The sequence below is a fragment of the Capricornis sumatraensis genome, chromosome 1, assembly GCF_032405125.1.
Source record: "Capricornis sumatraensis isolate serow.1 chromosome 1, serow.2, whole genome shotgun sequence".
Classification (NCBI taxonomy): domain Eukaryota; kingdom Metazoa; phylum Chordata; class Mammalia; order Artiodactyla; family Bovidae; genus Capricornis; species Capricornis sumatraensis.
The window spans coordinates 104,231,836-104,257,179 of NC_091069.1; the positions used below are offsets into that span (position 1 = coordinate 104,231,836).

Below are 25,344 nucleotides of genomic sequence, written 5' to 3' on the forward strand. Positions count from 1 at the left end.
AACCTTGACAAGCATTGAAGTGGGGAGGCCACCCCAGTGTTTGGAAGGGATGAAAAGGCAAGTCCCGTCATAGGAACGCCAACTAAAACCTTTCTCTTGTTGCTTTGGAGAGGCCCAGGCCTTGACCATGCACTTGGAGCCCAACTGCTGGGGCCACGCCCAGCTCCCCTCTTCCCAACATTGGGACATCACAAGGACTCCTTTTCATCTGTTTTGTAACCTGAAAGTGTGGTCTATGAATAGTCCCTCCCTCTGAAAGCAGAAATGATTTCATGTATATTCAGCACTTCCACAGTCCCTGCCGCGTGGCAAACGCTCAACAAAGGTTGGTAATTACCAGTATAATGAGTCTGGGGCTCATTAATAAATTGAAAATCTCAGGGGCATGGCTCTGTGAAGGTAAATAGTTTTTCAGACTCCTCCGCAGGCTGGAAAAAGATGAAAGGCATTTTCTGCTGAGGCTGGTAAGTTAAATAGGTAGTCGGGATGAGTAATATCATCTGCCCCAAAGTGGACGATGATGATAACAAAACCTGTTCTAAGGTTCTTAGGGGCTCGGGAGACCACAGGTGTCTCCAGTGAGCTGACCTGTCCCAGCTCCAGACTGGTTGGTAAGACACTGCCACCCGGTGAAGACAAAGGGAACTACAGGGAAGTTCTTAAAAGGACAGTGGTTTTAGTTTAGTGGCTGAGTGCTGTCTGACTGGTTTGCGACCCCGTGGACTGTAGCCCACCAGGTTCCTCTGTCTATGGGATTTTCCAGGCAAGAATACTGGAGTGGGTTTCCAATTCCTCCTCCGGGGGATCTTCTTGACCCAGGGGCTGAACCGGGTCTCTTCATTGCAGTTGGTCTCCTGAATTACAGGTGGATTCTTTACCACTGAGCCACCTAGGAAGCCCCCATACGTCTGTAGCTCATTCTTTTTATTGTTGAACAGTAGTCCATTGTGTGAATAAGCCTTTAGTTTTCCATTGTACTGATGGTGACATTTGGGCTGTTTCCAGTTTTGAGTGCTAAAAATAACACTACTAGGAACAATCTTGTGTAAGTGTTTTTGTGAACAAGTGTTTTCATTTCTCTTGGGTAAATATTCAGGAGTCAGATTTCGGGGTCAATGGGTAGGTACACGTTTAACTTTCTAAGAATCTGCTAAGCCATTTTTCCAAAGTGGTGGTAGCATTTTCACTTTCCCATCAACAGTATATGAGTTTCCTTTTATTTCTAGTTTGGAGAAGTCCAGTTCTACGTGAGAAGCAAAACAAGGAGAATGAGCGTTCATGTAAACTATTAAATTAAGGTTTGATGAGGCAGCTGTTCTTTCTAAAACTCCCTGCACAGAGACTTTCCTGGTGGTCCACTGGTTAAGGATCTGCCTTCTAATGCAGGGGACATGGGTTTGATCCCTGGCCAGGAAACTAAGATCCCACATGCCATGGGGCAAATAAGCCTGCATGTGGGAACTACAGAGCCCACAGGCCATAACTGGAGAGAAGTCTTCACTTCACAAGAAAGATCCCTTGTGCCGCAACTAAGACCCAACACAGTCAAAAATAGATAAGTAGATGTTTTAAAAATAAAATCCCTACACAAATGGAAATGCTGGATTAAAACATCACAGGTCTGCTTATAAAAATGTAAGAGCTACCTTCAGACATCAAAATCAAAAGAAGAAAAAGGACTTCTTACTAAAAGAAACCAAGGATCTTTGGAGAAAGGCTGGTTTCTGATTTGGTACAAGGAAAGAAAAAAAAGTAAGCCTGGAACCCCTTCCATGTCAGACTAAGGATGGAGGAGCCAGCAAGAAGGATTCTCACTTTCCACATTTTATTATAACAAAATGATGGGAGATATTCCTAATACAGATAACTAACAAAGAACTTATATCAACAATACATATAAAGAACTTCCACCAATGAATCAGAATCTTTTTAAATGAGCAAATGAGTTAAATAGTTGTAATAGGGAGGAAACTTTGTGTTCTGTTATTAAGTCAATCACTAAAGGGATACTGCCTATAAATTAAATCGTATCTACTGGTCCATCTCTGAGAGGGGCTTCCCAGGTGGCTTGGTGGTAAAGAATCCACATGCCAAGGCAGGAGGTGCAGGTTCGATCCCTGGGTTGGGGAGACCCCTTGGAGAATGATATGGCAACCTACTCCAGTATTCCTGCCTGGGAAATCCCATGGACAGAGGAGTCTGGCAGGGCTACAGTCCACGGGGTCAAAAAGGAGCTGGACTCGACTGAGTGACTAAACAACAGTCTCTGAGAACCCTGCCTCCCGGATAATGAGTTTTCAATGAAAATACCTTTGTTTAGCTCACAGTAAACATCCTGACCATACTCACCTGTGAATGGCTACAAGCAGGAAGAAATTAACAGTCTGTGCTGGAGTCTGGCCAGAATCAGGACTTTACATCCTCGCCTATTAGTATAAAAGAGGCCTGAATTCTAACTCAGGGAAGGTGGTTCTTTGGGGCGTTAGTCTACCATCTTTTTGGTCTTCTGGCTTTCTGAACAAGTCATTACTCCTTGCCCCAACAACTCATCTCTAGATTTATTTCCCTGTCATTTTGGCAAGTCATAGTAGCTTGGACTTGGTAAGATAGTCACTTAAAAAAAAAAAAAGAGATACCCAAATGTTCAATTAGCATTTGAAAAAGTGATCAGTATCATTAGTTATCAGAAAAATGAAAATTAAAACCACCACGAGAGACCACTACACATGAACCAGATTGTTAAAAAATTTAAAGACTAAAATTAGAGTGCAGACAAACTGGAATGCTCATGCTTTAATGACAGAGGTGTTTTAAATTGGTAAAAGTTGTCTGGAAACCACTTGACATTATCTTCTAAAGCTAAATATATGTCTGCTCCATGACTCAGGAATTTTCCTCCTAGGTATACACTCAACAGAAAAGCATAGGCCTAACAGGAATGTTCATAGCAGTTATATTTATAATAGCCCCAAACTAGAAACAACTCGAATATCTGTCAACAGTAGAACGGACTGTAGTATATTCATACAATGGAATACTATACTGTCAGTGGAAAAGAACAAATTACTGATGCATGCAAGATAGTGGGGCTTCCCAGGTGGCACTAGGGGTAAAGAACCTGCCTGCCCATGCAGGAGACATGAGAGATGCAGGTCCGATCCCTGGGTCGGGAAGATGCCCCCGGAAGAGGGCACGGCAACCCACTAGAGTATTCTTGCCTGGAGAGTCCCGTGGACAGAGGAGCCTGGCAGGCTACAGTCCATGGGCTCACTAACAGTCTGACACGACTGAAGGGACTTCGCACTGATGCACAATGTAATAACTGATTCGGGCAAGGATCTTCAATGGAGTCCAAAACACGAGGTGAACTTTTGTTGGGAAGTAATACATTCAGGTGCCTTATTAAGTCGAAAAGGAGAGATGATTAATTATAATGAGGGAATTTGGACAAACATGTGAACAAAGTAATCAAACTTAGCATTAGGAACAGCAGGACAAACTGGCATTTTGAGTTTCTTGATATGATTTGAGGATTACACAAGCCAGGTAGCTTTCTTGCTAAAAATGCTTAATCTGGTTCTAATCATGAGAAAATAATCAGAAAATACAGATTGTGGGACATTCCACAAAATGACTGGCCTTGACTCCTCAAAATGTTAATGTCATGAAAGACAAAAAGAGGTTGAAAGATCATTCTAGACTGAAGCTGCCTACAGAGGTAGGGCAAAGAAATTCAATGTGTTATCATTGATTGAAAATGGATGGTGGAGCTGTAAATGACATTTTGGGACAACTGTGGATGAAATAAAACTGACTATATATTAGATACGGCTTCCCAGGTGGCTCAGTGGTAAAGAATCTGCCTCCCAATGCAGGAGATACAGGTTTGATCCCTGGGTTGGGAAGATTCCCTGGAGAAGGAAATGGCAACCCACTCCAGTCTTCTTGCCTGGGAAGTCCCACGGGCAGAGGAGCCTGGCGGGCTACAGTACGAGGGGTTGCAAAGAGTTAGACACGACTTAGCAACTGAGCACACACCTAATTCTTGTATTTAAGATCAAGGACAACATCTCTTCCACCACCGTCAACTCTGGACAGACAATGCAAATCGCCAACCTCTGATTTCTACCCCTTCAATTTGCCTAAAAGGACCATTTATCCCTTTAAAATGTCATCCCCTTAGCATTAGGAGAACATCTAGCCCAGTCAAGATGTCCTCTTTCCATCATGGCACACCCTGTTTCTTGTGCAAGGATTTGGTAGCTTACATAGGAAATAATTTTCCTCTCTCCCTAGGGAAATTCAGTGTCCTCTGTCAGGATATTTTTTAAAAATGCAAAACCCTTTTCTCACATTCTGAGTAAGCTGTGTCCCATATCACCAATGACTTCTCAATTAAATCTCTTTTGTAACATATTCTTAATTCCTTTGTAGCCCTCACAGCATTATAGTAATTGTTCAGTAAGGATGTTCTGAATGTATTGCATTTACATTGCTTTTATCCAGTATCAATTCTCTTTTGCTGGCTGAAGGCTGAATGCTCACTAAAGGCTTTTCCATATTCCCTGACTTTCCCTCCAGAATGAGTTTTCTGATGTTGAGAAAGGGATGAACTCTGGCTGAAAGCCTTTCCACATTCCTTACACTTATAGGGTTTTTCTCCAGTGTGAGTTTTCTGATGCTTTGTAAGAGATGAGCTCTGGCTGAAGGCTTTTCCACAGTCCTTACACTTGTAAGGTTTCTCTCCAGTGTGTGTTCTCTGATGACGGATAAGGGCTGAACGGTCACTGAAGGCTTTGGCACAATCGTTGCACTTGTAGGGTTTCTCTCCAGTGTGAGTTCTCTGGTGCTGAGTCAGGGCTGAGCAGTAGCCAAAGGCCTTCCCACATTCGTTACACTCATAAGGCCTCTCCCCGGTATGTGTTCTCTGGTGCTGAATGAGGCCTGAGCGATCACTGAAAGCTTTTCCACACTCATTACATTTATAGGGCTTCTCTCCAGTGTGGATGACCTGATGCTGGGTAAGGAATGTGCTTTGGCTGAAGGCCTTCCCACATTCACTACACTCGTAAGGTTTCTCTCCAGTATGAATTCGCTGATGTTGAGTGAGGTATGAACTCTGATTGAAGGCCTTCCCGCATTCGTTGCATTCATAAGGTTTCTCCCCAGTATGAATTATATGATGCCTAATAAGGGCTGAGCGGTGACTGAAGGCTTTCCCACATTCGTGACATCTGTAAGGTTTCTCTCCTGTGTGAATCCTCTGGTGCAGAGTCAAGTGTATGCTCTGACTGAAGGCTTTTCCACATTCATTACATTCATAGGGCTTTTCTCCTGTGTGAATTCGCTGATGCAAGACAAAAGCTGAGTAATAACTAAAGGCCTTCTCACACTCATTACACTTCCAAGGTTTCTTTCCTGCACAGATTTTTTCATGTTTCATTAGATCTGAATTTTGCTTCAAGTTCTTTTTAAATGAATCATGGCTGTGTCGTCTCTCTCCTTGCTGTTGGACGAGTAATGACTTCCGACTAAAACTTCTTCCAAATTCATCACACTGGTAGCTTCTCTCCCCAGAAGGTTTCGTCTGAGGGCCAACCTCTTGTATTAAATGTTTCTCATGGTTTTCCTGCTGATTCTTTAAAGAATCTTCACATTCACTGGAACTTTCCTTTGGAAATCTCTCTACTAACACCCCAGGGGTGGATCCTTCTTCAGAAATATCCTGCTCTGGGGTTACCTCCTTGCTCTCTGGTCCTGTACCCCAGTCTGAAATAAACAAAACTACAATGTTATCATTTCTTACACTGGGAGAAAAATAACTGCTGTGAAAGGAAAATAATGAAGCAAACAAAAAATGCTTACAGGGAACAGAGGAGCTTGGAAGTTCTCACAAATAGCCTTGCAATCTTGAGAGAGTATGAGAAAAGAAAGATGACTGGGCAAAGGGGTGCAGAAGCATAAAGGGAGAGGTGAGCAGGTACTCAACAGTCCTGTGTCTAGCAGGGGAGGAAATGAGAAAGAGAAATAGAACAAGACGAAACAGAGGTGACGCGGAAAACAGCAAGAAACATGGTCTGGTGGAGACTGGGCTGGGATCAGAGAGGGATGGTCTTCCAGGGACTGCCCACTGTCACAGCCTTATCAGAGCATCACGTTCTGAGAATGTCCATTGTCAGCTGACCTTCCCACCTATCTTTTCTTGTTCTAGTAGGTCCCAATCACTGCTAGCAGACTGAACTTCTAAAACCATACCTCTTAACCCAAAAATCTTTGTTGGTTCCACTGTCTCAGAGTGTGACACAAATCCTAGAAGCTAGCATTCAAGGTAGTCCAGATCTACAAATTAAATTAGTAATTGAAAGTCAAATTAGCTGCTCTGATCACTCCACACTGAAAACACTTGAAAGAGTAAGCCAGAACCAAGTTTTTTCAAAAAACGAGCAGTGTGTGGGGAGGGGAAGTTCAAACCCCTCACAGACTCAGATTAGTCCAGACTGAGCCTCAAATTCTAGACTTTTTAGTAACAGTTTGGGGGAGGGGACAGGGAAAGTTGCACCGCTAGCAATGTTTAAATATTCCAGGCTTAAATGGTCATCAGTATCCATTCCAACCAAGACTTTACATGACATAAATCAATACAATACAATGTTCTCAATGACATATAATCAGGGAAGTGCTGGGATTTTTAAGGACAAGTAGGTAGAAACAGGTTAAAGGCAAACGGACTTTCAGCTAAGGGGAGTGGAAGAACCGAAGCCCCAAACATTCATAGAGAACACATGGTTAGTGCAGGGTAGTCAGAGACTTGCCTGTCTGGTGTTAAGGGTTCAAGTTGAAGAGAGAAGGTACAATGACTAGGCAGGTAGATTAGCAAAGGTCTTGAGGGCAGGAAGAGGAATACAGAACTGGAAGAGTTAAGTAGCTCACAGTGGGTAATCTGGCAGTAATATGCTGCCTAAGTAGACAAGGATAAGAAAATAAAATTAAAAATTAAAGAAAGTATAATTAGCTGGTGGTCTATCACAGCATCCAGTTTGATAGAAGAGACAGGCTCAAATCTTTTAAAGAGTTAGCAGGACTTAATCCTTAGTTATCATTTGCTTAGCATATAGCCAGGCACTGTTCTAAGCATTTCTCTTAGACTATTTCATTTGATCCTCACAACTACCCTATGAGTTAAAAGCTATTGTTATATGCATTACATATTCCCCATTTTACTGTTGGGAAATTTGAGTCACAGAATGGATAATTCCCAGATGGCTCAGATGGCAAAGAATCTACCTGCCAATGCAGGAGACATGAGTTCAGTCCCTTGGTTGGAAAGATCCCCTGGAGAAGGAAATGGCAACCCACTCCAGTATTCTTGTCCAGAAATCCCCCATGGACAGAGAAGCCTGGCAGGCTATAGTCCATGGGTAGCAAAAGAGCTCAGTACAACCTATTGATTAAACAAACAAATGGATAATTCACCTGTTAGAGGTTAGAGCTGATGAGTAGTTCAAATTGACTTTGAACCCAGGAAAAGTGGTTCCAAAGTCTGCACTCTTAACCACTATGCTATGCTGCCCCCATTTAGATAGACAGTAAGGCAAGGGAAAACTCAGAGACCAATTTATGGTCACTGGTCTGAGACAAAAAGTCAACTTATCCTGAAGAGATATTAATAAAATAGCATATATTAAAAAGCCTGGTTTAGAGCCTTGTACCCAAATTATTAATAAATATTTAAGAGTTGATTTCACTTCACCTTATTTGGAGAAGAGAACTAATTTGAAAGGATGGAAAGTATTTGTTTTCCAAAAAATAAACCTACGATTTTATAACAGATCATTATCCACAGAGATACAATGAGGCCCAGGAGAATGGCATTTTAACCTTTCCTTGGGTCTAGCAAAATCAAGCATTTCTAAGATGCTGTTCCCATCTGGGTTTTCTGTTCATGGTTTCCAACAGTCACTCACCTGGATTAGCTGCTTTTGAGACTTTTCTTTCCAGCACCTCCCCACTCTCCAACTGAGAGATTACATCAGGCTTGGAAATTGGAAGCCCTGTTTACAGGGAAAGAAAAAGGAGTCTCAGTATATATGTTCAGTGTTAGCGACTTGCTTGTCAGAGAGAACAGGATAAGACAGGATTTCTCTGAAGAAGTTAGGAAGATTGATATGGGGTCTGCTTGAGTTCAGAACCAGTGAATCACTTGTTTTCACCTCTCCCTATTAAAAGAATAAGCACCCCTTTCCTTTTTTTCCCCTTTAGCCCCAGATTTATTATTTGAATATTTGCAACTATTATTCTATACAAATTTCTTATAATATTCTATATTCCATATTACTAGGTCACTTCACTCTCCATTTTATGTACCATTTTCATGAAGAAATACTTCCCAGATCACAATCTAATTGGTAGTATTTGCTGTTGTTTAGTTGCCAAGTGTCCAACTCTTTGCAACCCCATAGACTATAGCCCACCAGGCTCCTGTGTCAATGGGATTTCCCAGGCAAGAATACTGGAGTGGGTTGCCATTCCTTCTCCACACCCATTTCTTAAGATGTGTTTCTCCTAGAACTTGGTCTCAGCATCCTCAGTCAAGAAATAGGGAAGAAGGATGGCTACTGCCTCGGCAAATACAATTTTTAAAAGGTGTTCATTTCTGATTCTAGAAGTGTTAAGCTTGTGTTCAGAAACAAAAGAGTAGCAGATACCTGCCTTACACCAGGATTAGGAATCATTGCATCTAAGAACCTCAGAGCTCCTAGGAACTGAGGAAGCCAAGGTACCACACTGGGTAATTTCACAGGGTGGGGGTGGGGTGGGAGTGCTGCTTACCGAGCAAGACCAGATTCCTAGGCTTCTCAGGCTCACCTCCCTGCGGCGGGTTCAGCTGTTCCCACTGGGTGAGAGCCTCGGCCATGTCCCTGATCATCGATCCCTGAAAACCAACCACATCAGTGCTCACCAAGGGACCGCCTACCAGAAGCCTCTGGGCAGGACTCAAGAAGATGGCACAGGAGAAGGAAGACAGGGAGAACAGGAAGGCGAGGCAAAATGGCCTCTGCCATTCCAACACTGCTGTATTTACAACCACAGACTCACTCCCGACCTCCATGCACCAGAATCGAATATAACCTGCAGCGGGGAAGGAACATCTTCAGGGTAAAATCCGAGGATACCAAGTTCCTAGTTTATGTATCGACAAGTTAAATGACAGAACTATAGAAATCCTTACTATGTAGACGTGGGAGAGTAGAGGAAATATAATTATAAATTAAGCACTTTCTTTACGGTAGGGTTTAAAAATACAAGAGATTCAATAAATAGGAATTACTTTTCCTTCTAGTTTTCCTTTGACAATATAATCAGTCCAATATATTAAAAAAAAAACTAGGATGCTTGCTACACGTGTCACAGTATATAGATTTATTTATAAAACAGCATTTTAAGCCCCAATTATGATGAGTTCCCAGTGTTTTCGCCATTGTTCCCCAATCAGTCTGACTACTCTGCCACCCAGCCCCACCATCTACTCTCTATCCCATCTCACTCACCTCCTCCTATATTCTCTGTGCTCCAGCTGGTGGCTGCCTGAAATGTGGACCACAACTACTTCTGCCCCTTTATACACGTTGCTTCCTGTTCCTGAAAGTGCCCCCTTTGCCCCATACTTTCAGCTGTTTTTTAAAAAAATTGTATTTATTTTTTAAATTTTTTGGCTATGCCATGTGGCATGGGGGATCTTAAGTTTCCATACCAGGGATCGGACCTGTGCCCCTTGCTTTGGAAGCATGGAGTCTTAACCACTGGATCACCAGGGAAGTCCCCCTTTCAGCTATTTCGATCCTACTCACACTTTGGCTCTCAGCTCAGGGAAGCCTTCCCTGACTCTCTAGCACCATGGGTTTTCCCTTTTCCTGGGTTATGCACATGGTGAAAGGACTCTGTGATGAACATCTGTCTGTCCCATTAGACACTAATCTCCACAGGAGTGGAGACCAGGTTTAATTTGGCTCAATGAAGCAGCCCTAGTCTCTGGCACAGAGCAGGAACACTGTAAATATTTGTCAATGAGTTGAAAGGAGGAACGTTTGAACAAGAAGGAATAGAAACAAGTTTAAATGGGGTGTTCTATGAAAGTGTGCATGGGGACAGAGGTGGGAGGGGAACGGAAGTTTATTAAATGTTGAAAACACTGCAGAAGTGTTTACTTTACCTTCCACTGACCTAGATGACAGGCAAAAAGTTTAGATTGTTCACTCAAATGTACGGAGAGTGAGCAGGGTGGGTAATGTTTCTTTGAATCTATACCTGAATCTGTTCATGAACGACAAATGTCTCATAATTTTTCTAATTCTATTAAAACTTTTTTTATACAACTTCAAGTTAAAGGAGACACATTGAAACAGACCAATCCCTGGGATGCTAGCAAATGAACCAGTTATGGGTTTCTCTGAAACACCACTTTTGCCACAGCCCCTTGAATATAAATGTATTGGACTGGCTAAAAAGTTTGCTCAGTGTGTATATATTAAAAAATATTAAGATGTTTGCTACACATATAGATTTATTTATAAAACAGCATTTTAAGCCCCAATTATGACTACACACACACACACATATGTATATATATCCTCTAAAAACAACTGGTAAAGTAATTCACGTAATGAAATAAAATTAAAAGAACTACCTACTTGAATATTCTCTGCTCAAAATAAGTGAACTATTTTTCTAACACTATTTTCTAACTATGAAATCACTTCCCATTTTAAGTGAGGGTCCCTTAAGGTCATATGCTTCAGGAGTGTTCAGCACAGGCAATATAATTTGTACAGTGTCTTTTCTTTACAAGCAAAGTAGCAGGGACAGACTACCTAGCACTTCCTTTCAGGCTTTAGTTCTGAGAAAACCTCAGCAACCAAACTCATTTTTGGAGGGAACTGCTGCTCAGTGTGCCTGTGTGGGGCCTGCAGGGTAAGTAAACCAATCACGCACTGTCCAGTAGACAGCAGATCTCCTCTCTTTCCTCTGAAAGCTGTTGTTGCTCAGTCTCTCAGTTGTGTCGGACCCTTTGGACTCCAGCACACCAGGCTTCCCTGTGCTTCACAGTCTCCTGGAGCTTGCTCAAACTCATGTCCATTGAGTTGGTGATGCCACCCAACCATCTCATCCTCTGTCACCTACTTCTCCTCCTCTGAAAGATATCTACCCATTCAGGTCCGAATCAGTACTGGTGTTTCCTCCCAGAGTTTTGCATAAATCGTCAGCACCTGGATGCTGTGAGGCGGGTATGAGGATGACGGGCAGTCCCAGTGCCTTTACCGCAAGGTCTGCTGTTCTCCCAGGGTCCTGCTTCAGATCCTACAGGGCACCTTGACTCATCTTCTCTGTTTAATCAGTCATGGCATGCTTTGTCTTGCTGGGACTCTAAAAACTTTCATGGGGCTTTATCTGTCTTTGGAATAAGATCCTGTGTGAGATTTCCCTGGTGGTTAGGAAGGGTGGTTAACCCTTTCCAGTGGTTAAGAATTTGCCTGCCGATGCAGGGGACACGGATTTGATACCTGATTCAGGAAGAGTCCACACACCAAGGAGCAACTAAGCCCGTGCACCACCACTACCAAGCCCCTGAGCCATAACTACTGAAGCCCACACACCTAGAGCCTGTGCTCTGCAACGAGAGCAGCCGCCACAATGAGAAGCCCGCGCGCCACGACAAAGAGCAGCCTCCACTGTGGCAACCAGAGAAGGCCCGAGCACAGCAACAAAGACCCAGCACAACCAAGCATAAATTTCAAAAAATAAATGAAAAGTTAAAAAAAGATCCTGTGTAGACTTTCCTGTGGTCTGGCTACAGCAGGCATGTGCTTTTCTCACCACACTCCATCCAGCTTACTCCACAGTGACACACATTTCCTCTGAAAATCTCTGACTCTCTCATCACTTGGAGACTTTTATCCAAAGCTGTTCTCTCTCTTGGAATATTCCTATATTCTATTTTCCAACTATGTACTCTCTCTTGTCTTTCAACATGCAGCTTTTATGCCAGCACTTCCCCCCCTAAATAGAGGACGGAAAACCTCTTCAAGGCCTATGATGACTTGTCTGTACTAGTAATTTATTTCTATTCTTTTTTTTTATTTTGAAAAGTTTCTTTATTTAAAAATCTTACTATCTTACAGTCAAGAATTAAATCCTTATATACAACTAATGAAAGGAAATGATGTTCTTTTGGTGGCCACCACTCTTACACGTGGTCAGAAGTGAAATTTTTTGTAATTGATTAATTTATTTTCAACTGGAGCTTAATGCTTTGTTGTACTAGTAATTTCAGTATTTAACAATTTTCTGCATTTGGAAAAATAAATATTTCTTCTTGCTGTTTAATTATTTTTTAAGAAATATTTATTTGTTTTTTTGGTTGTGCTAGGTGTTTGTTGCTGCATGCAGGCTTTCTCTAATTGTGTTAAGCGAGGGGAACTCTCTAGTTGCAGTGTGAGGGCTTCTCATTGTGGTCATTTCTCTCGTTGCAGAGCACAGGCTCCAGGGTGTGCAGGCTTCGGTAGTTGTGGCACATGGGCTCATTAGTTGCAGTGCAAAGGGCTTAGCTGCCCCAAGGCACGTGGGATCTTCCCTGACCACAGATTCAGCTAGTGTCCCTTGTATCGCAAGGTGGATTCTTAACCATTGGACCACCAGGGAAGCCCCTGTTTAACTGTCTTCCTTATCTATACCTTGTTTCCTCAGCAAACTTCAGGAGGCAGAGGCAACTGGCTTTTATTCCTTTGCATCTCACCAGCAGGCCAATTACAGCACAGAAGAGCATGTGCACATCTAGAACTAAGCAGACAGAGAAGTCACGCCAGGAGGGAAAGTTCTGCATAAGACAGGAGCAATTACTATCAGGTTCATCACTCATCAGTTTATCAGGATGAAGCCAGTGGGCGAGGAATCAGGGCTGAGCAAATCCATAACAATGCTGGAAGTCATATTCATGTCCTGAGAATAGAAAAAAATAAGAAATTTAAACCCACCTGGGATGCCCGGGTCAGCAGCACAGTGGTCAGGCCATTTTCTTAGGGGTTTCCAGCCTGAGGAAGGTCTGAATCCTCAGAAAGTGACCCTATAAATAGAAACAGGAACCAGGGTGACTACTCTTGTTTGCAGTAAACTCCCAGAAACGGCCAGACACAACTACTTGTTACCTAGGAAGAATCAACACAGGAAACCAACGGACAATTCCACAACATCTCTGAAGCAAGACAGCCATGACTATGGCTGCCTCAGGAATCTCCTACCGCTGCTGCTGCTGCTAAGTCGCTTCAGTCATGTCCGACTCTGTGCGAACCCATAGACGGCAGCCCACCAGGCTCCCCCGTCCCTGGGATTCTCCAGGCAAGAACACTGGAGTGGGTTGCCATTTCCTTCTCCAATGCATGAAACCGCTACTCTGCCTTTAAATTCCAGCAGAACGTTGCTGTAAGATCCTGGACACTTAAAGACATATTTATTTATATCTCTTATCTGCTGAGTGACAGTCAAAATAAACGCGGAGTCCCGCTTATGTCAATCCCTGCTTCACTTAATGAGTCATTCCTGTTCTATTCCAGGTTTACAGGATGAAAGACTAGTTAAATTCTTTTTGGATACTGGCTTTCTCAGAAAAGCAATAGGCCATGTGGAAAAAAAATCCAGCAAACTAAACAAATCCTGCGACTTCTCAAATCCTCACTTTCCCCATCTGCCAAATGGGTCCGTTTGGATATTCTCCTTCCTCTACAACAGCCTTACGGGGCTCCTGTGAGAACAAATGTCATTGTCAAAAAGCCAAATGTTCAGATCTGTCGATTTCGTGGGCAAAGAAGGCATACATCAACTTAGAGACGGCAGGGCACCCGAAAGACCGGGAGGGCAATGCGGGTCGGGGCCTTAAACCCCAAAGTGAGATCAACTCGTAGGAGACGTTCTGTGCGTTCTTACTGAGCCTGCCCCAGCCAGAGGGCAGCCTTTCTCCTTTTTTCTCTCCAGCAGGCGGCATCCCTCTGAAATCCTCACCTCTGCCCTTCGGCTCCACGGTGACTCCCTCCACGCTAGCGCTGGTGACGACTGCGGGAAGAGGGAGCAGGGAAGCCGCGAGGGGCCTGGGGTCCACCGCGCCGGTCCACCTAGAGGCCCGGGAACGCTCGCGCGACCCTCGCTGGGCAGCTCGGCGCCCTCCACCCCGGGGCCTTCCCCGGCCCTCCTTCGGGGCACTCAGACTCAAGAGAACACGCACTCAGTCCTCCTGGACCCCAGGCTCGACCTCATGAACAACACTGAGTAAGCTCGGCGGGCGACAAAGGCATCCAGGAGCCTGCGGGGCTGAGTCGCGCCGGCCCGAACTCGCTGCTGAACTACAATTCCCAGAATCCTCCGCAGGGCGCGGCGCGCATTACCGGATGCTGCTTCCCAGAGGACCCTGCGGGCCGCTGGCCAGGTTTCATTCTGCGCTCGGGGCTGGGCGTCCGTGGAACCTCGCGGCTGTGCTGGGTCTCTAGAGGTGCTCAGCCCCTCGGAGAGCTCGTTCCTGGACGCCACAGGGGCCGCCGCTTCCTCAGTGCCTACTCTGGGCTCCGACCCCGGAGGACGTGCTCTGCCGAGCCAAAACCCGGCTCGAGAGGGACATTCGCTCCGCACCTGTAACTGGCAGAGGGCGCCACCCACCCACCAGCATTTCTCTCTGGCCATTGTGCTCCGTCGGAGGGTAGGCGCCCGCATCCCAACGGCTGTTCACTCCACTCCGTCGCTTCCCCTCTACAGCGCCTCCACACCATTGCGGCCTGGGGTGGGGATGGGGTGGAGACCGATTACCTCAAGTAACCAGGCAGCACCTTGGAATAAGGAAAAGTAGAATCTCAAAAATTAGATCTTGGTCTCACAAAACAGCAGAGTGGAGTTGGAATCGCTTGGTCCCCAGTGAGTCCTCATTGTTTTAAGGGTGGATTGACCTTGAGTTCTCCTAAATTTATTAGATTTCCTAAATTTAAATTTGAGGGTCGCTGTTGCCTTCTAGTCTTTGTGTTTAGCACAACATCGTTCCAGTAAAGCATCCCTGTCTTCCTTAAGAGGCTCCAGTGCCATCAGAGGCCAGTAACTTTGACGTGAAAGTTGATATTAAGAGAGGTAAACAGGGAACCAGTGAATCACCATGGAAGAGGGAAAAACTGGAAAGGATCACCTCAGCTCAACATGGGCCACTTCAACTACTTTCTGCTTTTTTACCATTGAAGTCCCGCCTCAGTAGCAGAGACCACTTAGGAATTTAACATCCACAGCTGTTTTTCTCTTCGACTTCTTGAGGAATCACGATTCTGGCTTTATCAACATGTTACCTAGTGACTGGCACCGGGTAACCTTGCTCTCCAGCTCCTCCTCACCTCTGGTTATTCATATGAGTTGTGGGGGTTAATGTATTCTTAGTAGCACAGGCCTGGGGATGAGTGAGGGAGTGAGTGCTGCAGAGCTCAAAAGCTGGCCAACCTGGCCATCCTGGCATCCCAGATAAATTTCTGGGATTAGTAGTCCCACCAGTTATCTGCCCCAGGGTTTGCTGCACAGGTTTGCTCTACCATATTCACTTCATCTCAGAGTTCATCCTTTTCTTTGAAGAGCTGATTCCTGGAGTGCTTCTGGTAAACTGTATGGTAAGTTTTCAGTTCTCTCTTAAAACTTAGGGCTTATTTAAGCACCAGAGAAATTATTTCATTTCTTCAAAACCACTTTTAAAATCTTAGGCTAAAACCCTACAAACACTACCAAGTCTTTTGCCTTATATGCTCAGAATGCCAATTTCTGATTCCAAGATTTGATCTTATTAGTGGCCATCCGGTGAAGCTAAAACCTCAAAATGGAAAGCCTCCATTACTCCATGTCTTACTGGGAGGTATCAGTTAAGAGCTAAATGGCCCTTTCCTCAGAATTGTTGGCAGGAGATGGGAAGGTACTTTACCTTTTAAAAATGCTCTGCACATCTCCCAAGTTTTAAAAGGTAACAAAAGGAGAACTGCTGAATTTATGTTCCCACTCTGTTTCAATGATCACTTTACCCAAATGTCGATTAGAATTCTGAATTCATTCTTGTCTAATCTTGCTGACAATGGCAGAGCATCTTAGGGAAATACTGGACCTTCAGCTTACTTTTAACAAGGCAGTTAAGATTCAGAACTCTCAGAGACAGTCACCAGCCAAAAGTTTGGCAGTAGTTCCTTTCATTTTCTACTTGACATTATTAAATAATAGCACATATTATCCACTCCAACAGATTCTGCACTCTGGTTGCTTTGAAAGTCCGCATGTGAAAAGTCTTCCCTGCTGCTCATCTGCTTTAAGACAGGTAGACCAGTAGGGTTGAGCAGATTAGGGAAGGGTCTGTTTGGCAATCCAGTTTCTTGAACTAGATTTCAACTCCCAGGGAGAAATGGATCTTGGTCCATTAGGGTTCATGCAGGGTAGCTACATTCCAGACAGTGTTTCAGAATCAGGTCTTCTGGGCTTCACCTTAAGTAAACAGAAAGGGAATGCAGATGCCTGGAGTCAAAGTTGCCTGGTACCTCCCCTTCAAGAAAATAAAAATATAGGGCAGGGCCCAGGAAATAGAGCTTCCCTGGTGGCTCAGTGGTAAAGACTCCCCCTGCAGTGCAGGAGACATGGGTTCTATATCTGGGTTGGGAAGATCCCCTGGAGAAGGAAATGGCAACCCAGTGCAGTATTCTTGCCTGGGAAATCCCATGGACAGAGGAGCCTGGTGGGCTACAGTCCATGGGGTCAAAAGAGTCAGACATGACTTAGTGACTAAACAACAGGGAACAGAAGGATCTGGGAAGTCAGGGCTTCAAGTTGAGTAATGCAGGATCATATCAGGGCAGACTTTAAATATTCAGAGAGACCTTCATTAAACAGGGAGCTATTTTAGGTCTTGAATAAGGCAATGGTGGGCAGGAAGGGGGTCACTTGGAAAGGCTGACCTAACAGTGATATGGAAAGATGTAACTTGTGACAGGGGCTGTTGATATTAACCAATTACTGAGGTGCCTGTTGACCTTCTAGCCTTTTGGTGCTGGGTTCTGATTTATGAGATATAAGTGATGGCCCTTAAAAATATCCCAGAATATACCCCATGATGACATTGGAGGCTACTGCTGCTAAGTCGCTTCAGTCGTGTCTGACTCTGTGCAACCCCATAGACGGCGGCCTACCAGGCTCCCCCCTCCCTGGCATTCTCCAGGCAAGAACACTGGAGTGGGTTGCCATTGCCTTCTCCAATGCATGAAAGTGAAAAGTGACAGTGAAGTTGCTCAGTTGTGTCTGACTCTTTGCGACCCCATGGACTGCAGCCTACCAGGCTCCTCCGCCCATGGGATTTTCCAGGCAAGAGTACTGGAGTGGGGAGCCATTGCCTTCTCTGGACATTGGAGGCAACATATTCTAAATGATGAAGGTGAGGAAGAAAGACTGACTCACATCTGATTTTATGTGAGAAATGAATCTTGGTTTATTTGGGGTTTGCCTATTATTGGGACATAGCTTGATATCCCCCTCCTCAATAAACAGGAGGAAAGAATTCAGATCAGGGAGTGACTACTATAGTAATAGAAGCCCAAGATGACAAAAGTACAGGTGAGACTGAAATTCAGAGAAAGGCTGTGACTCTAAGAGGTGTTTTAAATAGAATTTGGTAGTCAAAAAGTTATTAATTCAGATAAATATTTATTGAGCACCTATTATTTGCAAGGCACTGTGTGAGATACAAAGACATATAAGTCATGTCTCTGCTTACAATCTAGTTGAGGAGATAATACACATACATAAATTATAAAGCAAACCTTATAGCCTTATAGTAAAGAGATTTTGAAGGAAGACCTGTATTCAAGACCTGACTTTTCTTGTACTAGCTGTTACGTTGGACAAGTTATTTAATCTCTTTAAACGTCAGTTTGTTCATCTGTAAATTGTGGGGAGTAACAGTACCTACTTCAGAGGGTTGTTGAAAGGACCAAATAATTTACTTCTTGCAAAACTCTCAGCTGAGTGCTTAATCCATAATAAGCGCTCAATAAGTGCTAGCTACTAGTAGTAGTATTAAGAGATCTAGATGATGGGACACAACAGGACAAGGTCAGTGCCCAAAATCCTCTGAGAGAGGGACTAACGGCTATGAAAAAAAGAACTTCTGGAAACAACAGTGCTGCTCTGACATAAAGGGTGCCTTTCCTGTCCAGCTGTGGCCTCCAGTTATATAAAGTGCAGAGATGCCTGGGGCTTTGGACAAGAGGTTTGTCTGAGGACAGCCTCCTAACCTTTGTCCCTAGTGTCTGACAAATGTCTTCAGAATGCTGACTCTTTAAAGTCACATCCTAATTTCTGGCATCCCACATCACCTCTGTAACACAGTGGATGGACAGTATTTCTTCAAACACTGTGGCTGCAGAGAGGCAGAAAAAGGAGAGGGGTAGCCAGCATAGGTGTGACGACCAGGTGATGGATTTAAGAGGGGGAAGACCTATCTTGAGTTTTCGTGGAGATCCTTGGACTAAAGCTTTTGCCCCACTCAGTCTATTCCCTGTTTGGCATAACGCCGTTGATGCTGAATAACTGATGATTTAGAACTGAAGACTTTCCCACACACGCTGCATTCAAACGGCTTCTCTCCTGTGTGAACTCTCTGGTGTCGGGTGAGCCGGCACCTCTGGCTGAAGGCTTTCCCACATTCGCTGCATTCGTATGGCTTGTCTCCAGTGTGAATCTTCTGGTGCTGAGTCAGGGAGGAGCGGTCAAAGAAAGCCTTCCCACACTCGCTGCACTGGTACCGAGGCTCTCCAGCATGGGCTTTCTGATGTCTGTTCAGTGACGAGACCCCATAGAAGGCTTTCCCACACTCATTACATTCATATGGCTTCCGGCCTGTGTGGATTAGCTGGTGTCGCGTAAGAATACTTTTCTGGCTAAAGGCTTTCCCGCACTGGTTACATTCATAAGGACTTTCTCCAGTATGGATTCTCTGGTGGCGGGTAAGGGATGAGCGGTCAAAGAAGGCTTTTCCACACTCGCTGCATTTGAAGGGTTTCTCTCCAGTATGAATTCGCTGATGTACAGTCAGGGACGAACGGTCGAAAAAAGCTTTCCCACAGGCATTGCACTCGTAGGGGCTCTCTCCTGTGTGTGACATCAGGTGTCTACTGAGACTGCTCCTGTGGCTGAAGGCTTTCCCACACTCGGGACAGTCATAGGGCTTCTCACCAGTGTGAGTCCTCTGATGGCGGATGAGGGAGGAGTGGTCAAAAAAGGTCTTCCCACAGTTGCTGCATTCCTGGTCTCTCTCTTTAGTGAGAAATTTCTTGGGGTTTGCCCTGTGCTGCAAGCTTTCTTCCAGAGAAGGGGGTTTCTTGCAGGCCTCAACTGTAGGGCTTTCCTTCTCTGTTCCCAACCTGCCATCCAGTACATAAACTTCAAATTTAGGAGATGGAGGACCTTTTCTTCCAAGCTTTTCCTTCAATGATCCTTCTGATTTTCCTTCTTCTGAAGCACCTTGAATCTCAGGCTTAGTCTCCCAATCTGGAATGGATAGAAAATACAGATGCATGTTTCTTTCCTGGGTTAGGAAATGTTAGCACAGAAAGGACGGCTACTGTGATAAATCTGAAAAGTAATGACAGTCACTTTGCTTGCTTCCACAAATAGTATTGCACTCTAGGGAGAAACCAAGACATGGGACTGAAACAAGGAATAGAACTGGTAGTGAAAAATCTCAAAAAAGAGGAGAATTTCCATCAGGAAAGAGCCAGATTAATCAGGAGTGTCAGCTAAGTGGAGGGGTTTGAATGGACAACATGACAGGTCTGAAAAAGTAAACATTTGGTGAATGAAGGTGAACAATACTTCAAGGTATAGACGGGGAAAAAAGAAAACTTGTGGGTGACAGAGAATAAAAAATATACGAGAAGACTTGAATTTGAGGAAAAATATGATACTCAATACTCCCTCCCACATGCACCCAAATACCAAACACAAAGCAAAACAAAACTCTCCTGCCCAGTTCATACTCGATTACCTAGAGAGACGTTCTCTGCACCTTCTTTTCCCTCAAATTCATGACACTCCACTAGCCAAGGCTCGTCCCCTCTCTTCAACTGAAAAATCACATCAGGTCCGGGTATTGGAAGTCCTGCTTGTGGAGAAAGAAACAAGCCAGGTGGTCATATGTGATGAAAATACACAACGATTCCAAAGCAAATTCCAGCCTCTTAAGTATTTCAGAGAGAAAATGCAAAAGGCAGGAAGTGCACATGAGGTATGCAGAAGTGCAGGAACCTCTGAAAGGAGGTCAAGACTAAGGTTCTAAAAGGGAACAAGTGGCATCTAGTCAGAGTGGATAGACTCTATTTGAATTAATGTGTTTATTCTTCCCCCATGAAGTGACTGGGATGCTTCTAGCTCTAGCACTGGTAGGATGGCAGGAAGAGTCCTTACCTCAGGGAAGGTAAGAATGAAAAAAGATTACCTTGAATAAGAATGTGTAATGTAGGTGCCCATTTTTGCTTATTTATGCTTTAGTACAATTATTTTTGGACACAACTGAGCAACTAACATAAACATATTAAGTATGATTTTACTTAATTGGATTGTGTTCACTGTAGGAAAACTAGAGGCATAGACAGTAAGAAAAAATCACCTTTTGTATTTTGTATTCATCTCTTTCTTTTTTTTTGCTGTGGACCATTTTTGGTCTTTATTGAACCTGCTACAGTACTGCTTCTGTTTTACGTTTCAGTGTTTTGGTTTGAGGCATGTGGGATCTTACCCCCCAGACCAGGGATCGAACCGGACTGGGGATTGAACTGGCACCCTCTGCTTTGGGAGGTGAAATCTTAACCCCTGGACCACCAGGGAAGTCCCTATTTCTTTCTTTCTATTCACTGTAATACAGAAAGATACCTATAGATACACTTTGTTAAAAACTGAATAATGACAATTATATCTCAATTTTGGGGGAAAAAAAACTACTGGAGAGCATTATTTGGAAAATAAGGCTACCCCATCTAAAATAATTTCTATTTGATTTATTTTGATATCTGCAGGCTGATAATTTCTAAATCCATCATGACTTATTGTATGTAATACACGCCAGACCCTTTTATATGTAAAAGATCATTTTAGGCAGAAGTCTCCCAATTAAAAAACAAAAGTTAAAACTGGAGGCCTTCCCTGGTGGCTCAGATGGTTTAAAAAAATTGGATAATGAAATAATGCTGAATTGTAAACTTGATTTTTTTCACATAGTAATAAATTTAAACTATTATTTTAATTAGCACAGCTCTGCCTCACCATTAAAAAAAATTGTATTTATTTGTAGCTGTGCTGGGTCTGTATTGCTGTGCAGGCTTTTCTCTAGTTGTGGTGAGCCCTCTGTGGTGCATGGCTAGGCTGCTCAGTGAGGGGGGCCTGTGGTTGTCCAGTCTGCTTACAGCTCAAGGACCTCTTGCAGGCTGGGGTTCAGGATTAAGAAAGCCACTGTCACTGTAACTGCTAAGTTACATCCCTCTGCTCTTTCATCTTGTCTCTCAGGGTTTCCAACTCAGGTGGGAGAAGAAGCGATGTCAATATATTAGCCTCTCAACTCCACATCAACTCCGTACCGGGTCTACTTCTGGTGGAAAGCTCTCCTTACCCAATGAGACGATGCTCTTGTAGTTCTCCAGCATCACCTCCTTGTAGAGGTCTCTCTGAGTAGGGACCAGACTCCTCCACTCTTCATCTGTGAAGACTACGGCCACATCCTCGAATGTCACTGGGTCCTGGAAACACAATCATGTTCTCCCTTATTCATAATCCTTCTCTTACATGGACCAGACTAAACTGTCATATATGACAACAGCTTGGAGGATGCTGGGGGAGTGGAAAGAAAATGGTTCTGACCAAGAACAGTTTTGAAGCATTTGGGGAAAGTGCCATAAAGCCCTGAGGCATGACTTTTTGGGCATAACCCCACACCACCTTTCTAGCTGAGCCTCGGAGTATCAGGGGCTCTTTTATCAGACTTACAGAAAACTTGGAAGAATAGAACAAAGACTCTTCACCCAGCATCCCCAAATGTTAACATTTTCCACATTGGTTTTATCTTTGTCTCAGAATATACACATTTGCCTATCTTTTCTCCAAACTTCTTTAAAGTAACTTGTAAACATGATGCCTTTTTACTCATTAATGTTTCAGTGTATATTTTGTAAAAATAAGGATATTCTCTTGTATAATGACAGTATAATTGTAAAAATCAGGAGAGGAGTGATATTATCTAATCTATAAACCTAGTCCAGTTGCACCAACTGTCTTTATGTGAGTGTGTGTACATGCGTGCTTAGTCACTCAGTCGTGTCCAGCTCTTTGTGACCCCATGGAATGTAGCCTGCCAGGTTCCTCTGTCCATGGAATTTTCCAGGCAAGAATACTGGAGTGGGTGGCCATTTCCTCCTTCAGGGAATCTTCCTGACCCAAGGATCGAACCCAAATCTCCAGCATCTAGCATTGGCAGGCGGATTCTTTACCACTGAGCCATCTGGGAAGCCCTTATGTATATGTTTGTGTGGACAAATCCTTCAAATAGTGGTGTTGATTAGATCATCTCTAGGCTTTCTCTCAATTCACTCTGATGTTCTTTGATTCTGTAAGTTCCATCTTTATCCCCAAGTCTAAAACCTAGATGAGTTTCCAGAGTGTCTGCAGAGGTTCTAAGCAGAGCTCAGAATTAAAAACTCTCTGCCCTGGGGCAGAAAGGGGGTAAGCTGTGTGTCCCTACCCGCACCAAAACTCTCTCTCTAGGACTATTTCAACCTCACTGGGGTGCTTTATAGTATGTGTCACATTCTCTGCCTAACCCAACTCTCCCTGGAATATGGGGGCCTACTTTCAGTCCATTTGTGGATGTACTAAAGGGAAATCAGAACTAGAAACTGCCTGCTGCTCCACAGACCTTCTCATCAGACCCCTACCACCAGTTTTAAGGCAAAATCAGAGTGAAGGCAATGGGGGCTGTGTCCCTGGTGACAGGCTAGCAGGCACATATTCAAGGCAAGAAGGGGTCACTGAAAGATACCAACACAAGTCAAATGGGAAGGAGACATTCCTTATGGAGTCCTTTCTCCACCTGGTTGGGTTTGAGCAAAGAAGCCCAGAAGCCCCAAGACGGAAAGAAAAGTGGTTACATTCTGGAGCCTAACAGTATTTCAGAAACACAAGAGTCTGCCTCACCTGGCATCTCGTTGGAGACACAGCAGCCATTCCCTCCAGCGTGCTCTCCTTGCAGAGAAGAGCTGAGTCCTAATGAGGTAGAGAGGTGGGATGAGAAGCAGGATGTGAGAAAGACCAGTCTCGTTTAGTAGTTTTATGACCCATGAAGCAAGAAATCTCAACTCACCAGTGAGTTATGTACCCACCCTCATCCTCAACACCCTACACAAAGGGAAAGCAAAGAAAAGCAAGGCCAAGAGCAAGCCCACCCCATCCCAGAAATGGAGTGCAAGGCTGTGCAGAAAACAGTGTGGTGCTTGTTTTTACCATGATCTTAGAGGTAAAGTTCTATTCCTGGCAGTTGAGAATATATTAAGGCTCATATTGTCTTTATAAATTCACATTAAATATTGTTCATCATGGGGCTTCCCAGGTGGTGCTGAAGGAGGAGGAAATGGCACCCCACTCTAGCATTCTTTCCTAGAGAATCCCACGGACAGAGGAGCCTGGCCGGCTATAGTCCACGAGGTTGCAAAGAGTCAGACATGACTGAGCATCTGAGATCAGATCAGATTGTTCATCATGATTAATCAGACAAAAAGTATAAGAAGTTTTATGAATGGCTATATGGGTAAGTCCTGTCAAGAAAACACCTACAGCCTCGTCAAAAGAAAAATACCCCATTCACAGCAACACCCGGTGCTAATGGAGCAACACTGGGGCAGCCACAGCTTGTTCCACATGATCCTGAGTCTCAATCCTGGGGCCATGCTGATTAGGCCACAGGTGGGCAGTCCAGAGGCTGACCTGTGGACTGATTTGTGGTTTGGCTTCAAAAGATGACATCCATCCTCAGGATCGTGAACTAAGAAATGCCAGGACCACAAGTTAGATGGGCGAATGCATAACAAGGATCAATGAATACACTGCCACTGCAGGAGAGTACTCGGCAAGCCTCAGACACATCTTTCCCTCTTCCTTCTCAGGACCACACAATCCCCACGCCCCACTCATGAATCCCCCAAATGCTTGATTTGACTATGTCTTAATTAGACCCTTTATGTGAGAAACTGAGATATACTCAGTTAACTCAAGTAAAGTTTAATTACAAAGATTCACACAAAGCCTAAGAGGCTTTCACAAAATAAAAGGAACCTAGTTCCACCAGTGGGCAATGAGCTGAAAGTATATCATGAGGGACAGAAGTAGCCATGAGGGTCAGAGGAACCAAAGGTACCAGGAGGCAGAATCCATGAGTATGTGGGGGGCACGGAGTAGAGAACAGGCTGTAATGGACTAACACAGGAAGGTATGTTGGTGGTGAAGCATTGAAAGCAAAGCCCCAAGAATCCCTGGCCCCTGAAACCCTACTTCACCCCAGCATCAGCCTGGACCCCAATTTGCATGTAGACTAGCTGTATTTATTCTTAGAATTCCATAAGGCTCTGACCCCACCAGAAGGGCTTCCCTGGTGGCTCAGTTGGTAAAGAATCTGCCTGCAATGTGGGAGACCTGGGTTCGATCCCTGGGTTGGGAAGATCCCTTGGAGAAGGGAAAGCCTACTCCAGTATTCTGGCCTGGAGAATTTGTAATTTCTATCAGGGGCCTTAAAACACATACTTTTGACCCAGCAACTTCTTTGGAGTCTTTCCTAAGGAAAAACATATGCAAAGCTTTTTATTAACTATCATTAATGCTAACCTTTACTGAGTGCCATGTGAGGCAACCTCCTAAGCACTCTATATGTCATCTCATTTAATCTACAGAAGAGAAAAAAAAATTTTTTTTTGGCTGCGCTGGGTCTTGGTTGCAGTGCACGAGCTTTCTCTAGCTGTGGCAAGTGGGGGCTACTCTTATGGTGGAGTATGGGCTTTAGAGCTTGAGCTCAGTAGTTGTGCACAGGCTTAGCTGCCCCATGGCATGTGAAATCTTCCTGAAGCAAGGATTGAACTGGTGTCCCCTGCATTGCAAGGTGGATTCTTAACCAGTGGACCACCAGGGAAGTCCTAGAAGAGCAAAAACTTGAAATATCTTAAGTTTCTAAAATACAGGATTTGATGCCATTGTGTGTATGGTCCAGTTCATACACAC

General features: G+C 44.2%; 2 protein-coding genes across 4 annotated transcripts; both read right to left on the reverse strand.

The window, feature by feature from the left end:
* Positions 1–4,424: 4,424 nt before the first annotated feature.
* Positions 4,425–14,721, reverse strand: ZNF892 (zinc finger protein 892). Its single transcript, XM_068967424.1, is given in 7 exon segments — positions 4,425–5,769; positions 6,157–6,159; positions 7,965–8,051; positions 8,830–8,932; positions 13,029–13,117; positions 14,050–14,100; positions 14,430–14,721. Coding segments are annotated over 7 exon segments (1,896 nt in total). The 3' UTR covers positions 4,425–4,498.
* A 3,579-nt stretch (positions 14,722–18,300) lies between these two features.
* Positions 18,301–23,304, reverse strand: ZNF2 (zinc finger protein 2). Of its 3 annotated transcripts, none has more exons than XM_068973344.1 (4): positions 23,275–23,304; positions 21,698–21,824; positions 20,081–20,194; positions 18,301–19,584 (listed from the first exon to the last, which is right to left on the reverse strand). In XM_068973344.1, exons 1-4 carry the CDS (start codon positions 23,302–23,304, stop codon positions 18,581–18,583), a joined length of 1,275 nt encoding a protein of 424 aa, XP_068829445.1. In that variant the 3' UTR covers positions 18,301–18,580. The 3 variants fall into 3 exon arrangements, with proteins under 3 accessions (XP_068829445.1, XP_068829436.1, XP_068829453.1); XM_068973335.1 differs by having other exon boundaries at positions 18,301–19,621; positions 20,073–20,194; XM_068973352.1 differs by lacking the exon at positions 20,081–20,194.
* Between the last annotated feature and the right edge of the window lie 2,040 nt (positions 23,305–25,344).

Coding starts and splice junctions, on each gene's coding strand:
- ZNF2 (XM_068973335.1), bottom strand. CDS start 23,304: ATGGCTGCTGTGTCTCCAACGAGATGCCAG. Junction 21,825..23,274: donor TGTCTCCAACGAGATGCCAG/GTGAGGCAGACT, acceptor TTGTGTTTCCAG/GACCCAGTGACATTCGAGGA. Junction 20,195..21,697: donor CAAGAGCATCGTCTCATTGG/GTAAGGAGAGCT, acceptor CTCCACAAGCAG/GACTTCCAATACCCGGACCT.